This window comes from Pleurodeles waltl, chromosome 11 (genome assembly GCF_031143425.1).
Source record: "Pleurodeles waltl isolate 20211129_DDA chromosome 11, aPleWal1.hap1.20221129, whole genome shotgun sequence".
NCBI classification, from domain to species: Eukaryota; Metazoa; Chordata; class Amphibia; order Caudata; family Salamandridae; genus Pleurodeles; species Pleurodeles waltl.
The window spans coordinates 506791676-506809166 of NC_090450.1; the positions used below are offsets into that span (position 1 = coordinate 506791676).

The 17491-nt window shown below is 45.8% G+C and overlaps 1 protein-coding gene across 2 annotated transcripts in view; it reads right to left on the reverse strand.

Moving 5' to 3' along the window:
• The window catches only part of ANKMY1 (ankyrin repeat and MYND domain containing 1), a 384121-nt gene that overhangs the window by 285663 nt on the left and 80967 nt on the right, over nt 1-17491 (reverse strand). For both annotated transcript variants that reach the window (XM_069213891.1, XM_069213893.1), the window contains exon 5: nt 13538-14010. In XM_069213891.1, the coding sequence (XP_069069992.1) occupies nt 13538-14010 (473 nt within the window). The remainder of the gene's footprint in view (nt 1-13537; nt 14011-17491) is intronic.

Consider the following 17491-nt stretch of genomic DNA (forward strand, 5'->3'; position numbering starts at 1 on the left):
TGCACACTATTTCTGGACTGAGTAGGAAGTACTAGAGCTTTGTGCATCTTGCCAGCATCATATCATCTTGAAAATATATGTGAATTTTGATTTTAAGGTAGCACAAACTGTGGAGGTGAAATCTGGTAAACAGTCATAAAGCAATCTGTGGTACATAATGATGAATTCTTTAGCATGTGTTAATCTTACAATTTACTGCTACAGATAACTTGCATTCCTTTTACCCTACTTTCATACAACGGTGTAAATGGCAATAACAAACAAGCATTTGCGAAGCCAAAGGTCTGCCTATGCCCATGGTATGCATGCAAAATTATATTTATTTATTTATACAAACATATGTAATACGCAAAAATAAAATGGTGACCATACAATACATTTAAAAAATGAAGCAGTTGGCTGGCAGTTCAGGCACAGCAGCTATAACATTAACCCCTTCGCTGCCAGGCATTTTCCCCTCCTGTGCTGAGCCTTTTTTTGGCTATTTGGGGCAGTTCTCGCTTAGGCCCTCATAACTTTTTGTTCACATAAGCTACCCATGCCAAATTTGCGTCCTTTTTTTCCAACATCCTAGGGATTCTAGAGGTACCCAGACTTTGTGGGTTCCCCTGAAGGAGACCAAGAAATTAGCCAAAATACAGCGAAAAAATCTTTTTAAATGGGAAAAAAGGGCTGCAGAAGGCGGCTCGTGGTTTTTTCCCTGAATATGGCATCAACAAAGGGTTTGCGGTGGTAAGATCACCATCTTCCCAGCTTTCAGGAACAGGCAGGCTTGAATTAGAAAACCCAATTTTTCAACATAATTTTGACCTTATACTGGGACATACCCCATTTGCACTATTTGTTGTGCTTTCAGCCTCCTTCCAGTTAGTGGCCGAAATGGGTGAGAAACCAATGCTGGAACCCAGAAAGCTACTCTGAAAAGTAGAAAAACTTCTGAATTCAGCAAGGGGTCATTTGTGTAGATCCTACAAGTGTTTCCTACAGAAAATAACAGCTGAAATAAAAGGATATTGAAATTGAGGTAAAAAAACAGCCATTTTTCTCCATGTTTTACTCTGTAACTTTTTCCTGTGATGTCAGATTTTTGAAAGCAATATACTGTTACGTCTGCTGGACTCTTCTGGTTGCAGGGATATATAGGGCTTGTAGGTTCATCAAGAACCCTAGGTACCCAGAGCCAATAAATGAGCTGCACCTAGCAATGGGTTTTCATTCTATACCAGGTATACAGCAATTCATTTGCTGAAATATAAAAAGTGAAAAATAGGTATCAAGAAACCCTTTGTATTTCCAAAATGGCCACAAGATAAGGTGTTGAGAAGCAGTGGTTATTTGCACATCTCTGAATTTCAGGGTGCCCATACTAGCATGTGAATTGCAGGGCATTTCTCATATAGATGTCTTTTTTATGCACTGTCTTACATTTGGAAGATAAAAATGTGGAGAAAGACAAGGGGCAATAACACTTGTTTTGCTATTCTGTGTTCCCCTATGTCTCCTGATAAAAATGGTACCTCACTTGCGTGGGTAGGCCTAGCGCCCGCAAAAGGAAATGCCCCAGAACACAACGTGGACACATCACATTTTCACAAAGAAAACAGAGCTGTTTTTTTACAAAGTGCCTAGCTGTGGATTTTGGCCTGTAGCTCAGCCGGCACCTAGGGAAACCCAGCAAACCTGTGCAGTTTTGAAAACTAGACACCTAGGGAAATCCAAGATGGGGTGACTTGTGGGGCTCTGACCAGGTTCTGTTACCCAGAATCCTTTGCAAACCTCAAAAGTTGGCCAAAAAAACACTTTTTCCTCTCATTTCGGTGACACAAAGTTCTGGAATCTGAGAAGAGCCACAAATTTCCTTCCACCCAGCATTCCCCGACGTCTCCCGATAAAAATGGTACCTCACTTGTGTGGGTAGGCCTAGCGCCCGCGAAAGGAAATACCCCAAAACACAACGTGGACACATCGCATTTTCACAAAGAAAACAGAGCTGTTTTTTTACAAAGTGCCTAGCTGTAGATTTTGGCCTGTAGCTCAGCCGGCACCTGGGGAAAACTAGCAAACCAGCGCATTTTTGAAAACTAGACACCTAGGGGAATCCAAGATGGGGTGACTTGTGGGGCTCTGACCAGGTTCTGTTACTCAGAATCCTTTGCAAACCTAAAAATTTGGCCAAAAAACCACTTTTTCCTCTCATTTCGGTGACAGAAAGTTCTGGAATCTGAGAAGAGCCACAAATATCCTTACACATAGCGTTCCCTCAAGTCTCCCGATAAAAATGGTACCTCACTTGTGTGGGTAGGCCTAGCGCCGGCGAACGGAAATACCCCAAAACACAATGTGGACACATCAAATTTTCACAAGGAAAACAGAGCTGTTTTTTTACAAAGTGCCTAGCTGTGGATTTTAACCTGTAGCTCAGCTGGCACCTAGGGAAACCTAGCAAACCTGTGCAGTTTTGAAAACTAGACACCTAGGGGAATCCAAGATAGGGTGACTTTTGTGGATCTGACCAGGTTCTGTTACCCAGAATCCTTTGCAAACCTCAAAATGTGACCAAAAATAAATGTTTTCCTCTCATTTCGGTGACAGAAAGTTCTGGAATCTGAGAGGAGCCACAAATTTCCTTCCACCCAGCGTTCCCCCAAGTCTCCCGATAAAAATGGTACCTCACTTTTGTGGGTTGGCCTACTGTCCGCGAAAGAAAATGCCCCAAAACACTATCTGGACACATCAAAATTATCAAAAACAAAACTACCTGTTTTTGCGGGGGTCACCTGCGGTTTTGGTCCTGGGCTCAGCAGCCATCTAGGGAAACCTACCAAACCCAGACATTTCAGAAAACTAGACACCTGAGGGAGTCCAGGGATGTGTGACTTGCGTGGATCCCCCAATTTTTTCTTACCCAGAATCCTCAGCAAACCTCAAATTTAGCTAAAAAAATCACGTTTTTTCCAACATTTCTGTGTGGGATTATCGCACTGGGGCAAATTTCATACCACTCAACGTTCCCCTCTGTCTCCCGGTAAAAATGATACCTCATTTGTGTAGGTGGGCCTAGTGCTTGTGAAAGGGAAGAGCCAAAAACATGTTGATATTGAGGGGGAACCAAAGGGGGTCCAAAAGGGCAGTTTGCAAAAAAACATTTTTAGGCTGAAAAGTGCAGCAATTTTTTTTCGGTATAGATGAGACAATGCTGGGTGGTAGGAATTTTGTGGATTCCTGCAGATTCCGGAAGGTTCCATCACAAAAACGTGGGAAAAATGTGTGATTTCCAGCCAAGTTGGAGGTTTGCAGTGCATTGTGGGTACAAAAATGCTGCGGGGTGCATGTGAAACACACCACCCTGGAATCACCCAGATGTTTAGTTTTCAGATGTGTATAGGTCTTGTGGATTTTTCTACATGGCAGCGTCCCAAAGTCCATAAAGTGTAGCCCCCACCATTCCAAGTGGGACTATTTTGAGAGTTAGCCAAGCTCTCATGGGCCAAATGTAAAACCAAAACCCAAAATAATCACAGCAAGCAAGTGGGATAAGATGTTTTAGAGTGTGGGGAGAGCTCAAAGACTGTTACCCCCTTCAGTTGGGGTGGGGGCATAACCAGGCCCATACTGGTTGGTAGCCACCACCCCAATATTTTTAAAAATTCCCTGGCATCTAGTAGACTTTCTGCCCCCCCGGGGTGTGGATCAGGAGTAATTCCCCCATCTGCCCACTGGTGGGCAGAACAACTTTGGCCCCATTTATTTGGGGTGGGGGTATGGCCATACCCCCACCCTCTTATTTTGGAGAAAAAAAACTTCCCTGGTCTCTGGTGGGCTTTCTGCCCCCCGCCCCCCTTAGGGGCAGATGGGCCTTCCAAAAATAGGCCCATCTGCCCCTAAGGGGGGCAGATATGGCCAACAGTAATGTGCCCCCATGGGGAGCGACCCTTACCTAAGGGGCTGCCCCCCTTAAGAAAACACACGCATACAAACACACCAATCCCTGGTGCCTATGTGGTTTCTGCCCCTCTTGGGGGCAGATTGGCCTAACAAAAATCGGCCGATAATGGTCTAAATACAATTTGCCCCCCCCCCCAGGGGAGCGACCATTGCCTAACGGGTCGCTCCCCATCTCTAAAAAAAAAATATCCCTGGCGCCGACAGGGTTCTGCCCCCCTGGGGGGGGGGGGCAGAAATGGCCTAAAATAAATTTGACACCCGGGAGTGACCCTTGCCTAAGGGGTCGCTCCCCTTGTGTGAAATTTGCGTTAAAAAAAAAACTCCCTGGTGTTTAGTGGTTTCTGCCCCCAGTGGGGGCAGATTGGCCTCATAAAAATAGGCAGAAATGGCCTAAATATAATTTGCCCCCTAGGGGAGCCACCCTTGCGATCGTGCGCTGACGTCACGTGGGTGGGGGGGGGGTCAGGGGGGTTGTCAGGGGTGGAATGGGAAGGGGTTCCCCTTCCATCCCTGCATTTGGGTGGTGGGAGGGAAGTCCACAGAGGGAGCGCTAGCGCTCCCTCTGAGCTCTTTGCCCAGGACGTAATGGTTACGTCCTCGGCACACAAGCACTGTGCCGCAGGACGTAACCAATAAGTCCGCGGCACAGAAGGGATTAAAGTGCACTCCTTTTATAGCGGCTGTGCACCTGCGGGGTGCATGTGAAACACACCACCCTGGAATCCCCCAGATGTTTAGTTTTCAGATGTGTATAGGTCTTGTTGATTTTTCTACATGGCAGCGTCCCAAAGTCCATAAAGTGTAGCCCTCACCATTCCAAGTGGGACTACTTTGAGAGTTAGCCAAGCTCTCATGGGCCAAATGTAAAACCAAAACCCAAAATAATCACAGCAAGCAAGTGGGATAAGATGTTTTAGAGTGTGGGGAGAGCTCAAAGACTGTTACCCCCTTCAGTTGGGGTGGGGGCATAACCAGGCCCATACTGGTTGGTAGCCACCACCCCAATATTTTTTTAAATTCCCTGGCATCTAGTAGACTTTCTGCCCCCCCGGGGTGTGGATCAGGAGTAATTCCCCCATCTGCCCACTGGTGGGCAGAACAACTTTGGCCCCATTTATTTGGGGTGGGGGTATGGCCATACCCCCACCCTCTTATTTTGGAAAAAAAAACTTCCCTGGTCTCTGGTGGGCTTTCTGCCCCCCCCCCCCTTAGGGGCAGATGGGCCTTCCAAAAATAGGCCCATCTGCCCCCAAGGGGGGCAGATATGGCCAACAGTAATGTGCCCCCATGGGGAGCGACCCTTACCTAAGGGGCTGCCCCCCTTAAGAAAACACACACATACAAACACACCAATCCCTGGTGCCTATGTGGTTTCTGCCCCACTTGGGGGCAGATTGGCGTAATAAAAATCGGCCGATAATGGTCTAAATACAATTTGCCCCCCCCCAGGGGAGCGACCATTGCCTAACGGGTCGCTCCCCATCTCTAAAAAAAAAAAAAAAAAAATATCCCTGGCGCCGACAGGGTTCTGCCCCCCCGGGGGGGGGTCAGAAATGGCCTAAAATAAATTTGACCCCCGGGAGTGACCCTTGCCTAAGGGGTCGCTCCCCTTGCGTGAAATTCGCGTTAAAAAAAAAAACATAAAATCATAAAAATAGGCAGAAATGGCCTAAATATAATTTGCCCCCTAGGGGAGCCACCCTTGCGATCGCGCGCCGACGTCACGTGGGTGGGGAGGGGGTCAGGGGGGTTGTCGGGGGTGGAAGGGGAAGGGCTTCCCCTTCCATCCCTGCTTTTGGGGGGTGGGAAGGAAGTCCACAGAGGGAGCGCTAGCGCTCCCTCTGAGCTCTTTGCCCAGGACGTAATGGTTACGTCCTCGGCACACAAGCACTGTGCCGCAGGACGTAACCATTAAGTCCGCGGCACAGAAGGGGTTAAAGTGCACTCCTTTTGTAGGGGCTGTGCACTTGCGATCTGGCTAAATGCTGTCACTCACAGTGCAAGCCATCCAAAGGATGGCATAGGCTGGCCCATTACCCCATGCTAAATTCTTAGAGGGGGGAAGGAATCCATGAACAGACCAAGGGATAAACAGTCCCTCAATGTATCAATAAATGTAGCTTAATATGTATTTTCCGTTTGAAAAAATGTTGCTTGACAGGCAGCTAAGCCTGCCTATCGGCTTAACCGAAAGAGAAGAACAGTTATGAAAAGCGTTAAGAATTATCCATGTTTTCTAAAAGCACTGGTTCAAAATTGCCCAAGGTGCACAGCAACTATTTCCTCACTGCTTGAAATACTTTATTTTGGCAGTTTGCCCTAAAAGCATGCATAAAAAATACATTGTACAAAACAATGGATTAATAAATATAGATTTATATATTATTAACATAAAAACAGTAAAAACGAAATTCTCAGAAAAGCCAGCAAAGACAAATTGATCTCTAGTCTTCTAAGGTACTCCATTTCTTATATACCCTATATTGCTTGTCACAATATATTACTACCGCCATCTCTGTGAGGGTTTTGTTAGCTCCACATGATCAGCTTACAAATCCTTAAAACCTTTTTTGCGATTAAAAACACCAGCTTAAAACATTTATGCCCCACCTACACTACTACCAATGCTCATTCAGAGCATGGCTTCTAAGTTAGCTACAAAACTAGCCCACTATCGATCCTCGTAAAGTGGCAGTGCAACAACGAGCCTGTCAAGGGCCTTACTTTACCTGAGTCCTTAAACTTCATGTGGAATAACTGCCCCAGCCCCCTTGCATGCCCCCTCCCGAGCCAGAGCCCCACCTCTTCTGATCCACACACCCAGGAGAAAACGGCTCATAGGATGGACTAAACAGGCGCATCGCTACTCGATAATCCCTAATCCCCAGGAATAAGCAAACTGGCTTCAAGCCACCACTGCATTGACGCTCGGTGCCCCCAGCAGACAATAACAATATGATTGACCGTTTCAGGCTTAGATTTACACAGGGGGCATAAGGCTGAAGGCCCATCTCCACGCCACGAACTACAGAAAGCATTTAAGGGCAAGCAGCCATATCTAAATCGCAGATACAAACTTTTTGCCCTAGGCAGCGTAACATAGTCCAGGAAATCTTCAAATTTGGGCACAACTTTGAATTCCAGAAATGTTTCTGTGAGATGACCCAGGTTAGCCCTATACTGTTGGTGCTCCCTAATATACTGCCAGTAAGCCACCTTAACTACCTGTCTTCACTGCGGATTTGGCCCAGCTGTTCGCAAAGTGCATCAATATTCAACTTTTAAAACCATTCCCAGCCAAGGGACTTTCCAAGCTAGGTCAAGCCTTACCAAGTATCTTAGACATGCACTATAAGTGGCCAACTCAGGGGTAGATCAAACCCGTACCCAATAGAGTAGGGGTTTTAGCTGTATTTGATCAATCACCCGATTAATACCCATATCATATCTAAAGGGTATAAGCGGGTTACTAGGTGGTACGGCCGCCAGCACCCTAATAAAATTGTTTTCAGCTATCTCTATCCTATGTGAGTTAGCATACCCCCATATTTCTGCTCCATAGGTTGCTGCATTGACGGCCTTAGCACGATAAGCCCCAAGAGCTGGTGAGATAGTGCAAGTGCTTACGGCTCTGAAGAATCGAAGAATGGCATTAGATCTATGTGCTCGTGTTTGTGAACCTTTTACTACTTGGGGGGTCCCATTGTAATTTTGGGGACAAGGTAATATCTAGATAATCCAACTCTGACACCCTTTCGAGGTTGGAATCACCCACTTTTATGCTCCTCGTTCTGACTGTAGAGTTTTCAAAGACCATAAATTTGGTTTTAGAGCAGTTTATCTCTATCCCCCTTTCTCTACAGAAGGACACAACTTTTAACACCAGATTTTGCAGTACCATTGGTGACTTGGACATTTCAAGTGAGTTGTCTGCAAACAGATGGATGGGGATTTTCCCATCACAAATGGTGGGACAATCGTTTATACACTGTCCAAGATATTCGGTGATGTCATTCATATATAGAGAAAAAAGCGTAGGGGCCAACACACAACCTTGTCGAACCCCCCGGCCTATCGGAATTCTAGATATCACTACTCCTTGCCCACCCCAGCGGACCTGGGCGTAGTTTCCACAATGTAGTCTAATCAAGATGTCCACTAGACTATTAGGGACTCCCATCTTCCTTATAACTTGCCACAGTTTATCACATGGGATTAAGTCAAAAGCAGCTCACAGATCAACAAAGGCTACATATAGCCTCTGATGTTGGAGGAGGACCTGTTTCCAGTACAATACTGAAAACCTAAATACCTGATCGATGGTACTTGTCTTGGGCTGCAATCCTGCTTGCAAGGGCGAGAATATCTCTACACTAACCGCCAGGTATCCGGTATTCTGCCCCCGCTTACTATTGCATTAGAAAGAACATTTATATACCCTGCCCACACTCGTGGTTCAGACTTATAAAGGTCTTGGAATTCCATCCAAGCCTGGAGCTTTAAGAGGTTTCAGACTATCGATAGCTGCCAGCGTATCTTCCATTGAGAAAAAAATTAGAGGACTATCTGCCTCACCCAAAGCTATACCTGGGTTCTCCGCCTCTAACCTATATTAAGGTCTAATAAGGGGTTCGCAGTGTATTGATGTGGGGTATCACCAGAGACCTCCCCTTTATCATTTACACTCACCGAATACAGAGCACCAAAGTGTTCCTCCCACTTATCTGGTGCAATGTTATAGCGCCTCAAAGTACCAAATTCACCAGTTCCATCTGATATTATGGCCCAAAAGGCATGATTATCTCTTAGCTCCAATGCCTTGAGTAGCTTTTGCCAGCTTTCATCATCTCTTTCTTTCCTTGCCACCCTTTGAGCCTTTTTATACATTGCTCATGTGTACTTAATATCTGCTCGATTACACTCCCTTATGGCGGTTACCAGCACCCGCTTAGCCATCCTACAATCCAGATTAAACCAATGTGGATGTTTTGCTACTGACCTATGGCTGCCTCGGTATTCACTAGAGAAAATCTATTAAAATGTATTAAACAGTAGACTACGAGTTTATAAAAAAAGATTTGGGTCTACATACAGATCTTCAAATTCGTCTAAAAACTGTGATCGGGAAGCGCATACTGATCTCAGTATGCACTTGCCTATCAGCCAGGACTCTAGGCCACGTTACACGTCGCTGATTATTAGAGATACTGGGTTCCGGCAGGTCTAAAAATCCCCAGTTGGGAGACCGAACAAATTTCCCTTCATTAAGCCATACTGCTAACGGGCAATGGTCACTCTCAGTGGTGCTAAGTACCTCCATATCTACCAGATCCAGCCATAATCGCACATCCAACAAGATATAATCAATCACACTCCTCTGGTCCCCCCTTCCAAAAGTGGGCGCTCGCTCTTGATTCAGGTTTGTTCTCCCATTACAGGCACATAGCCCGTGGGCTGCCACCATTGCCACTATCTGCAGGGCCATGTGGGAAAGCTGACTTATTGGTCTACCTACCAGCTGTGGGACACCCCATTGCTCATCCTCTTCCCTGATTACCATTTTAAAGGCAAGACACAGTTCAAATAAGGTATTGAAGTCAACAGACAATATTAGGCTAGACTTACTTTTATAAGTTTCCACTAGGGTTTGAAGCATGGCCAACACCGAGGACTCTCTGTTTGCTGGCAAAGTACGTGCATACACATTTAATATAACCAAGTTCAATCCCCTTGGGAATCGTAAGCTAATGCCCATTAGGTCGGGGGAGTCTATTCTAAGTAATTCATGCCTGCAGACTGTCATTTCTGACCAAGATCATAAGTCCCCCCAATTGCCCGGCCCATTTTCCTTGGTGGCAGGGCCTCAACGCTATAAGTGGTAAATTCTCTAACAAAGACCTTGTTAACAGCCCATGTTTCTTGGAACACACAGACATCATATTTCCCTATAAGGGAGTTCTACGCTTTGTCAGCTACCTTTGGGTTCAGCCCCGCCACATTCCATGAGATTAGTGATATGTCTGTCCTGTATTCAGCCACCTTTTCGGGAGGATCACCCCTTTGTCCATCGCCCATTGATATTCAAGATCCCCCCTCACCCCCCCCCCCCCCACGGGAGCCTCTAGGGTCAATTCAGTGACAGGTGGTCCTTAGGGTGTAAGAGTTCCCTGTCCTTCTGTAACCCCAAAGGACCTAGACAGTCTAACTGGTCTAGTGTGGATAGTGGGCAATACTGGTTCCGAATAGGTACCTTAAAGGTAGTATGTTGTATACCCCCGGTTTGTAGTGATCCATGTTGGTGAGACAGTATATTCCCAAAACCCCTTGCTACTGGGGGGTAAAAAAAAAAACAGGGGTAAAACTCTAATACCCCCATTAACTTGGTTTTCAGCACCAATCATATTTAACAGGGATTGAACACTGCTAGTTGACTTGAAGTTCACAATTATACGGTCCTCATTTGAAGCTTCTGGCGTAGGACCCACCCACGCCACCCTTTGGGTAGTGAGAATTTCCTCACAGAGAGCCTGTGGCCAGCCCGACTGTTTCTGTAACCAGTGTGCAACTTTATTTAATAATGAGTTATGCAACTCATTTGTTCCTCTAGGTAACCGAGGAACATTCTCTAGGATGATAATGTAGGGGGTACACACCGGAGGAATGCTATGTCGTATATCAGAGGTGTCAGTACGCAAACACACAGACCCAGCTTCCTCAGATCCACTGCCACGGTCTCCTACCCCTTCCTCATCACCCACACGCTGTCCACTGCTTGGGCATTGGAAAAGCCCCTTAGGGGGTTCATTAAATAGAGGTGGACCTCTTCCTTTACTTGTTGTTTGGTGGATCAACAATTCCTCTCCGTTCCCTCTCGGGCGTACTCTCTGGGTGTCAGGGATTTCACCTGGCTCATGGGTCCTGCAACAACCTCCCTCCCTAGGCTTGGTAAAAGGATCTCTATTTTCGTGGCTAAACTCAAGTCGTTTAATCATAGCCTCTATCAAGTTGAGACACTTGATTAGAGGCTGCAATTTTAAGTCAAGGATGCTACATAATTTTTCTTCCATCTGTACAAACATCTCCCCTTGGAGCATGGCCTCGTCCCTGCCCCTTCCCATTACCTGCCCCCTCTTTTTTAGAACGGAAGGAGTGTTGGGCTGCCCCCTCTTTTTTGGAAGGAATAGAGCATTGGGCTGCCAACTGGATACTACCACAACTTAAGCGATAATCATTCCTTTCAGGATCTGGTCGTGCCCTCTTCTCTCTTGTTACCAGCTCATTGGCTGTATTATTTGTAGGAACTAAATCCAGGGCTCCAAATTCAAGGGTATCATACTCCTGCCTCTGAGCCTGATCTGGCTCATCCACGTCCCCCATGAATCCCAACATCACAGGGTCATCACAAGGCATCACCTGACTACTAGCTCCCCTCCCAACCAGCTCTTCATCATTAGAAGCTCCTATTAATGAGGCCCCAAGCACCCACAGAGGCGGGGAACGTAGGGAGGATACAGAAAGCCGATGCTCTGCCAGCTCAATTTCCTTATTGATTATCCCCACAGCCCTTTCTATAAATTTGTCCATACTGGACTTGCAGGGAACTACTTGACCTATAGAGTTCGTAGGCCCGGGGGCGGCCATGCTAGTGGTCTTACAAGATGTCTTAGCGCTATGCTGAGAGATTAAAGTAAGGGACCCCAGCAAGCACCAACCAGAGCTCAAGCATTTATCTCCTAGCAAACGTCCCAATGCTCATGGGATTGCGAATAAGGATTGAATAAGTGGGCCCAGGCCAGCCACTTCTGTGACCCTCAACTGCCAGAAGCGGAGATCATTCAGTGCACCGCCGTTCACCGCAGGAGACGGTATGCAGCATCCCCTGCCGCCTGGACTGCTGTGGGATATAGTGCAGCACCCCTGTTGAGTTGCCAAGTTCTTAATGATGGATGTTAAAGGGGTGGCCAAGCCCAGCCTCCTTCTGGCTCCGACGGGCGTGGATGGGCCTGCCCTTGGCCCAGGCTTTGCCTGGGAGCAGCCCATGCCCGTCCCTTGCAGCGTTGTCCCTCTGGTGCTTTACAGCACTGCTGGCGAGGTGATCAGGGGCAGCTGGTGCAGTGAAATGTCCGGCTCCTGCGGCCTAGAGCAGTCTGGGACTCGTAGTCCCCCTTCCAATGTTCAGCACGTCCTGCGTTGTGTTGTCACCCTGACGCTTTATAGCGCTGCTGGCGAGGTGATCAGGGATCGCTGGTCCTGTGAAATGGCCGCCTCCTGGGGACTAGAGCAGACTGGGACTCGTAGTCCCCCTTCTAATTTCTCACTGCTTCTATAAACTATTCTGTAGTCAGAGAATCTTGTGAATGCATCCCATCCATTCTATCATTTTCAGGTGTCTTTGCCTCTCATGATGAAAATGCAGTGCCTAATTTGAGCCAGTAGTATCTGGTGTGGCACTTAATTCTCAATACTTGCACTTATGACAGTCCACCACATGGTGAAGCAGTTTCTCTAATTTTGATATGAACACAGTATCAGAGGGTTTAATGATTACATTTACATTAAAAATGAAAAATACATATCACTCACACATTCATATAGCTTTAGGTGGCCTGAAATAGTTTGAATTCTCACACATGTAGGAGTGTGATGGTTGGTAGTTGTGTTGGTACTGTCACTGGCAACACTGGCAGGGGTAAAGGGTGGTGCAAGTTGCAATGGCCTCCTGAGAAGAACCCTGGTACTTACTTTATTTTACAAATTAAGAATTGACAATGAACCCCAGTTACTGCTTAGAAAAAATGGTGCCGCCGCACAGTGGCCTCTAGGCTGTATTGGGGCTGCACGCTCCCTTTTGTATGGCAGAGGGGTGAAGATGTGTGTGCTGGTTATACTGTAATACACATTTCATTGGAGCAACTTAATATGGGTGTGGCCCTTTCTAAATAAACAAGACTTCTGATGCAGGTGCACAGGCAAAAAGCCACTGAGGGTCCATGCTAACTATGTGCCACCAAGCTGACCTCCCCACCCCTTACAGGGACCTACCTACAGAAAAGTGCAGTCCAAGACTGCATCCCTTTTTGTGGGAGGGGGTCCATTTGCCACACACACCATCCTGTCACTGCCTCTGCTTGGGCACAATGTAGCATAACCTTTAAAAAGGGACTTAAGGATCCCCACAAGGAGAGTGCCATCATAAACTGCACTCACCTCTGGGGGAGAGGGTTATAAAGGTGTTCATCTAGGGTTGGGAGGACCTCTTAAGCAGAAATACAGTGCAGAGGTTTGAATTGCCACTCCAAGTTTCCTTGTTGTGCTTTCACCACTGCATACGCTAATTCCATTAGTCAGTGCAAGCATTTGAGAAATTGTCCTTTTTATCCCTGATTAGGCAGAAGAGCTGTACCATACATACATAATGGTGGAGCACAGTAGTTCCACGCATCAGACTGGTTCTCTGATGAAAAACACAAAAGATGTATAGATATAATGTAGATGGCAATCTTTCAAAATGATTCCCAAGCAGCTAAAAGCGTGGACAATAGTGTTTGATTAATTTATCTTTCCAACTTAATGAAAACATCTACACATTTACCTGTGTTTGTAGATATGTTTTTGCATTCTAACCATCAAAGGGGTCAGGTTCCTTATAGGAGGAGGCACATCTTCTGCATCAGCCAATTGTTCATTGCCCTGAAAGAACTTCGAATCAAGCTCTTTTCGAAAGGAAGAAGTGATCGGAAGATGGTCAGTGTCATTTGAGTATGTGTGTATTTTTTCAGGTAATGTGTAACTGTCATTTAAAGCAATCAACTTATACTGAAAATGGTATGGATCCTCGTCTTCCAGACCAAAAGTCCAAAATGAAGATCGCTTCTCATCTAGAGTGTTTTGTGGTGCATCGCCATTATTCTGTAAAAATTCAGGATATTGAGAAAGCGAAAAGGATCCAGGAACTTTAGTAGATAATCTAATCAGGTGATCATTGTGCCAAAAGCCAGCATCTTGACGATCATCTAAGTATGTCTCAACTCCTGGTCCAAACCTTTCATCAGCCTTGTACAGTCCCTAAAGGATGACAAAAATAGTATTCAGGCTAATAGTTCATTTTTATTATTTTTAAGAGCAAAAAAATATATATACCCAGAGAGAAGCATTTAGCTGGAGACACTGTTTACCAACAAATTTCAAACAATTAGATATAAAGGACTGACTAATGTTGCTGCTTATGGCACAAGACATCTGGTATCTATGCTGGTGTCGCTGAGCAGTTCTTTTGGAGGTGTGCCTATCTGTAGATGTGGCCCGGTGGGTTATATATGTACAGGGGAGCCTTTACAAAACAGGAATTATAAATATGGCGTACAGAAGTAAACTAGCTCCCTGCCCCTTTAAACAAATCACTCAATGCATTAGGAAGAAGTACTTAAATCCCCTTCTCCGTCTTCCTAAATGTCAGGTGTGTAGGAAGCTGGCTCTTTATATAGTGGACAAAAATTAGGTAAACTGTGCAAAGAGTCCAAACAAACTCCAGAAGTATCACAGAGGTACAAATGACATCCCAAATGCTCTCTTTTGGGGTAGTGTGGTCGAGCAGTTAGGCATATCAGAGGGTATTGCTCAGCATGCAAGGCAACACTCATACAGGAAGTGAGACACACTCAAAGAAATCCAACACCAATTTATAAAACTAAAACATACTTTTATCAGGCCTTGAAAAATCATAAAAATGTAACTAGACCAGCAGGTCGAGTAGCTTGAACAATCTACTCAACCTAACTGTAATGTACTTGACCTGGAGACGGTACGCAAATTGTGTGATCCTATGCAAATATTGTATTTTACAGTCTTTGTCTTCATTCTGACATAGGAGTTCACCTTCAATATGCAGGGTCAGCATTTCTGCTGTAAAAAAGTCCTCCTCTGTTTGATTAAATTCACTAAACATTTACTCCATGTATAATACATTTAGCCCACATATAGGGTACACATTATCCATACATGACTTGCCCCTTAGTTTACTAATAGCTTTGCCATCAGGGCAGGAGTGTTTCTCAGTTGATGTTTAAACACTTACTTTTAATAAGTATAGTACTAAAGCATGATGTGGTAGCGCCCTGTCATTTACAGTTAGTAAATTTCCGAAATGTCCAAAAACCTTTCCACTAACTTGCAGCTTTACTGATAAAACTATATAGTGTATTAACAATAATCTGTGAAAATTAGATTTAAAAAAAAATATTTATCATTTGCACATCACCAAGTAAAGTGTTCTGACTTTTTTTTTCATTCTATTGAAATAGTTTTTTCATTACACAAGTACAACAAAATGGTCTTTCACAGCTACTGAAATCTATTTTGAAATGTTTGTTAAGTTGATTTAGTTATATACATGTTGTGTGTTAGGTAAGAGCTGATACCCACAGCCTTTCATTTCACACAGGTCAGACCATTCACCTTACAAAATCCTGGCACTCTGCAGTCACAAGGAAAAGCAATTGCAATGCAAGAAAACAAACTGACTTTTGACCTCTGTCTCTAAACAGATCAAATGTGACAAGAATACAATTTAAATGCCTCTCAATTGCTAATTCAGTTTCTGTCTGAACAAGAACACCTGTTCTTTGTCCACTTGCCAGAAGGGTCAAGTAGTTTCTAAAAATAGCTTGACCGCATAAAAAATGACTTGCCATAGTGATTGGTCGAGTAGATTTTTCGAACCCAGTTTATATAAACTTTGCTACCAAGATCACCGGAATCAGGTGAGTATTTTTCGAGTTATGAATTTTTAGAGTTTGCAAATGATGACAGTGCATTTTTCAGATGCAGAAAGGTTATCTTATGGAGGAAGAACAAGCACTGCATACAGGTATGGTATAGCAACTTACGGGACCAGTCTCCCGGACATAGGGTAAGTATGGGGCAAGGTCCAAGGCCATACCACCAGGTCACCTCGGGAGGCACTGTGGCAGCTGGGTGCAGTTCAGCGTCAGATGCCCTGTGTAAGTCAATGGGGATCGGTCTGGTCACAAAGTTGTGGCAGAGGTGGATTGAGACTCCAGTCTGGGTGAACTGCTGAGGGGGTTCAGTTCTTGCAGTGCTCAGGAACATAGGGATACCAGTGGTCCTATTCTCCTCGGTCCGAGGTGTCCAGGTGCAGAAGTGGTTTGGACTGTCTGGTTTACAGTCACTAGGGGCGGTCGCATTGGAGGGGGTCCACAGAAACGGGCTGCAGGTGTGGATTGGGGAGTCCAGTCCAGCAGAACCAACAAGTGAGCTTGGGTCTCACAAGCCTGGGAGATGTAGGTAGACCAGTGTCCTCTTCTCCTCAGTCCAGGGCATCCCGGTGCAGAGATGCAGTGGACCGCCGGGTCTCCGTTACCAGTGGCGGTCACGGTGAAGGGGGAGTCTGCAGAATCAGGCTGCAAATACCATCGGGAAGTCCACAGAAGGCAAGCTCGAGTGGGCTTCCTCTCTGGAGGGTCTAGGAACCACACTGGCACCAATGGCCCACTTTAGCTATGGCTAGGTAGCTCAAGTGCAGTGCTGCTGTCTGGCGTCTGTTTTTTTTGGGGGGGCCGGTCCTCACAGTTCTTTCTTTGCGTGCCTGCAGATGCAGGGAAGCAGCTCCTCTGCTCCAAGGGAGTTCTTTGTAGTGATTTGTGAAGCACTGGCAGCTCTCCCAGTTTCTTGGAGGCTGCAGGAGAGGTCAATTTCTCCTCAAGGATTGGGTGCAGCAGGCAGGCTAGCAGGATTGGGGCCAAGTCCGTCATGCTCCTCGGTTCAGCAGGCTTCTTGTCCACTCCTTCCTTTGCGTCCAGCGAAGATCTGAGGATCTGGTAACAGGAGGTCCCCTAAATACTCAATTTAGGGGGGATGAAAAGAGGGTCATAAGGGGAGTGATGGGCTACCTATCCTTGCGGTCACTACACCCCCTACATGACCACTTCCTTTGGGCAGTGGGCATCACCCTGTCCCAGAATTTTTAATTACAGCCCATACAAGATGGTTGAATTTCTAAGGCTGTGTGCATTGCAGGCTGGTCACCCTAGGGGTGTTTCAGCCTGAAAAGTGAACACACCTCCTGCATATGTAATTTTTCCACCTGTTCGGCCAGATTTACATACCAAAGGTGGTGGGCTTCTTTGAAACCTCCTGCCTTGGAATACAGGTCATACGGTGGGGAGGGGTGTGCAACACTCCTGCCCGAGCAGGGTTTGTTTCTGCCCTCCAGAGAGCAAAGGCTCTCACCCTTGGGAGTCAAAATCTTGTCTGTTGGTGGCAGATTGGCTAGAACTAGTCAGTAAGCTCATGAGCAGTTGGTAGGTTTCACAGGGGCTTTCACCTCTAAGGTGCCCTCTGGGTGCATGTATAATAAATCCATCACTGGAATCCGTGATGGTTTATTAATACCAGATGTTAGAAACCAAAGATCCTTATTGTCAGTGAGGCTATCATGTAGCTGGGGAACTCTTATTGATCAGTGTGTAACACATGTACCTAAAATGGCTTCCCTGATCACTTTCTATGTCTAGAATGAATCAATAAA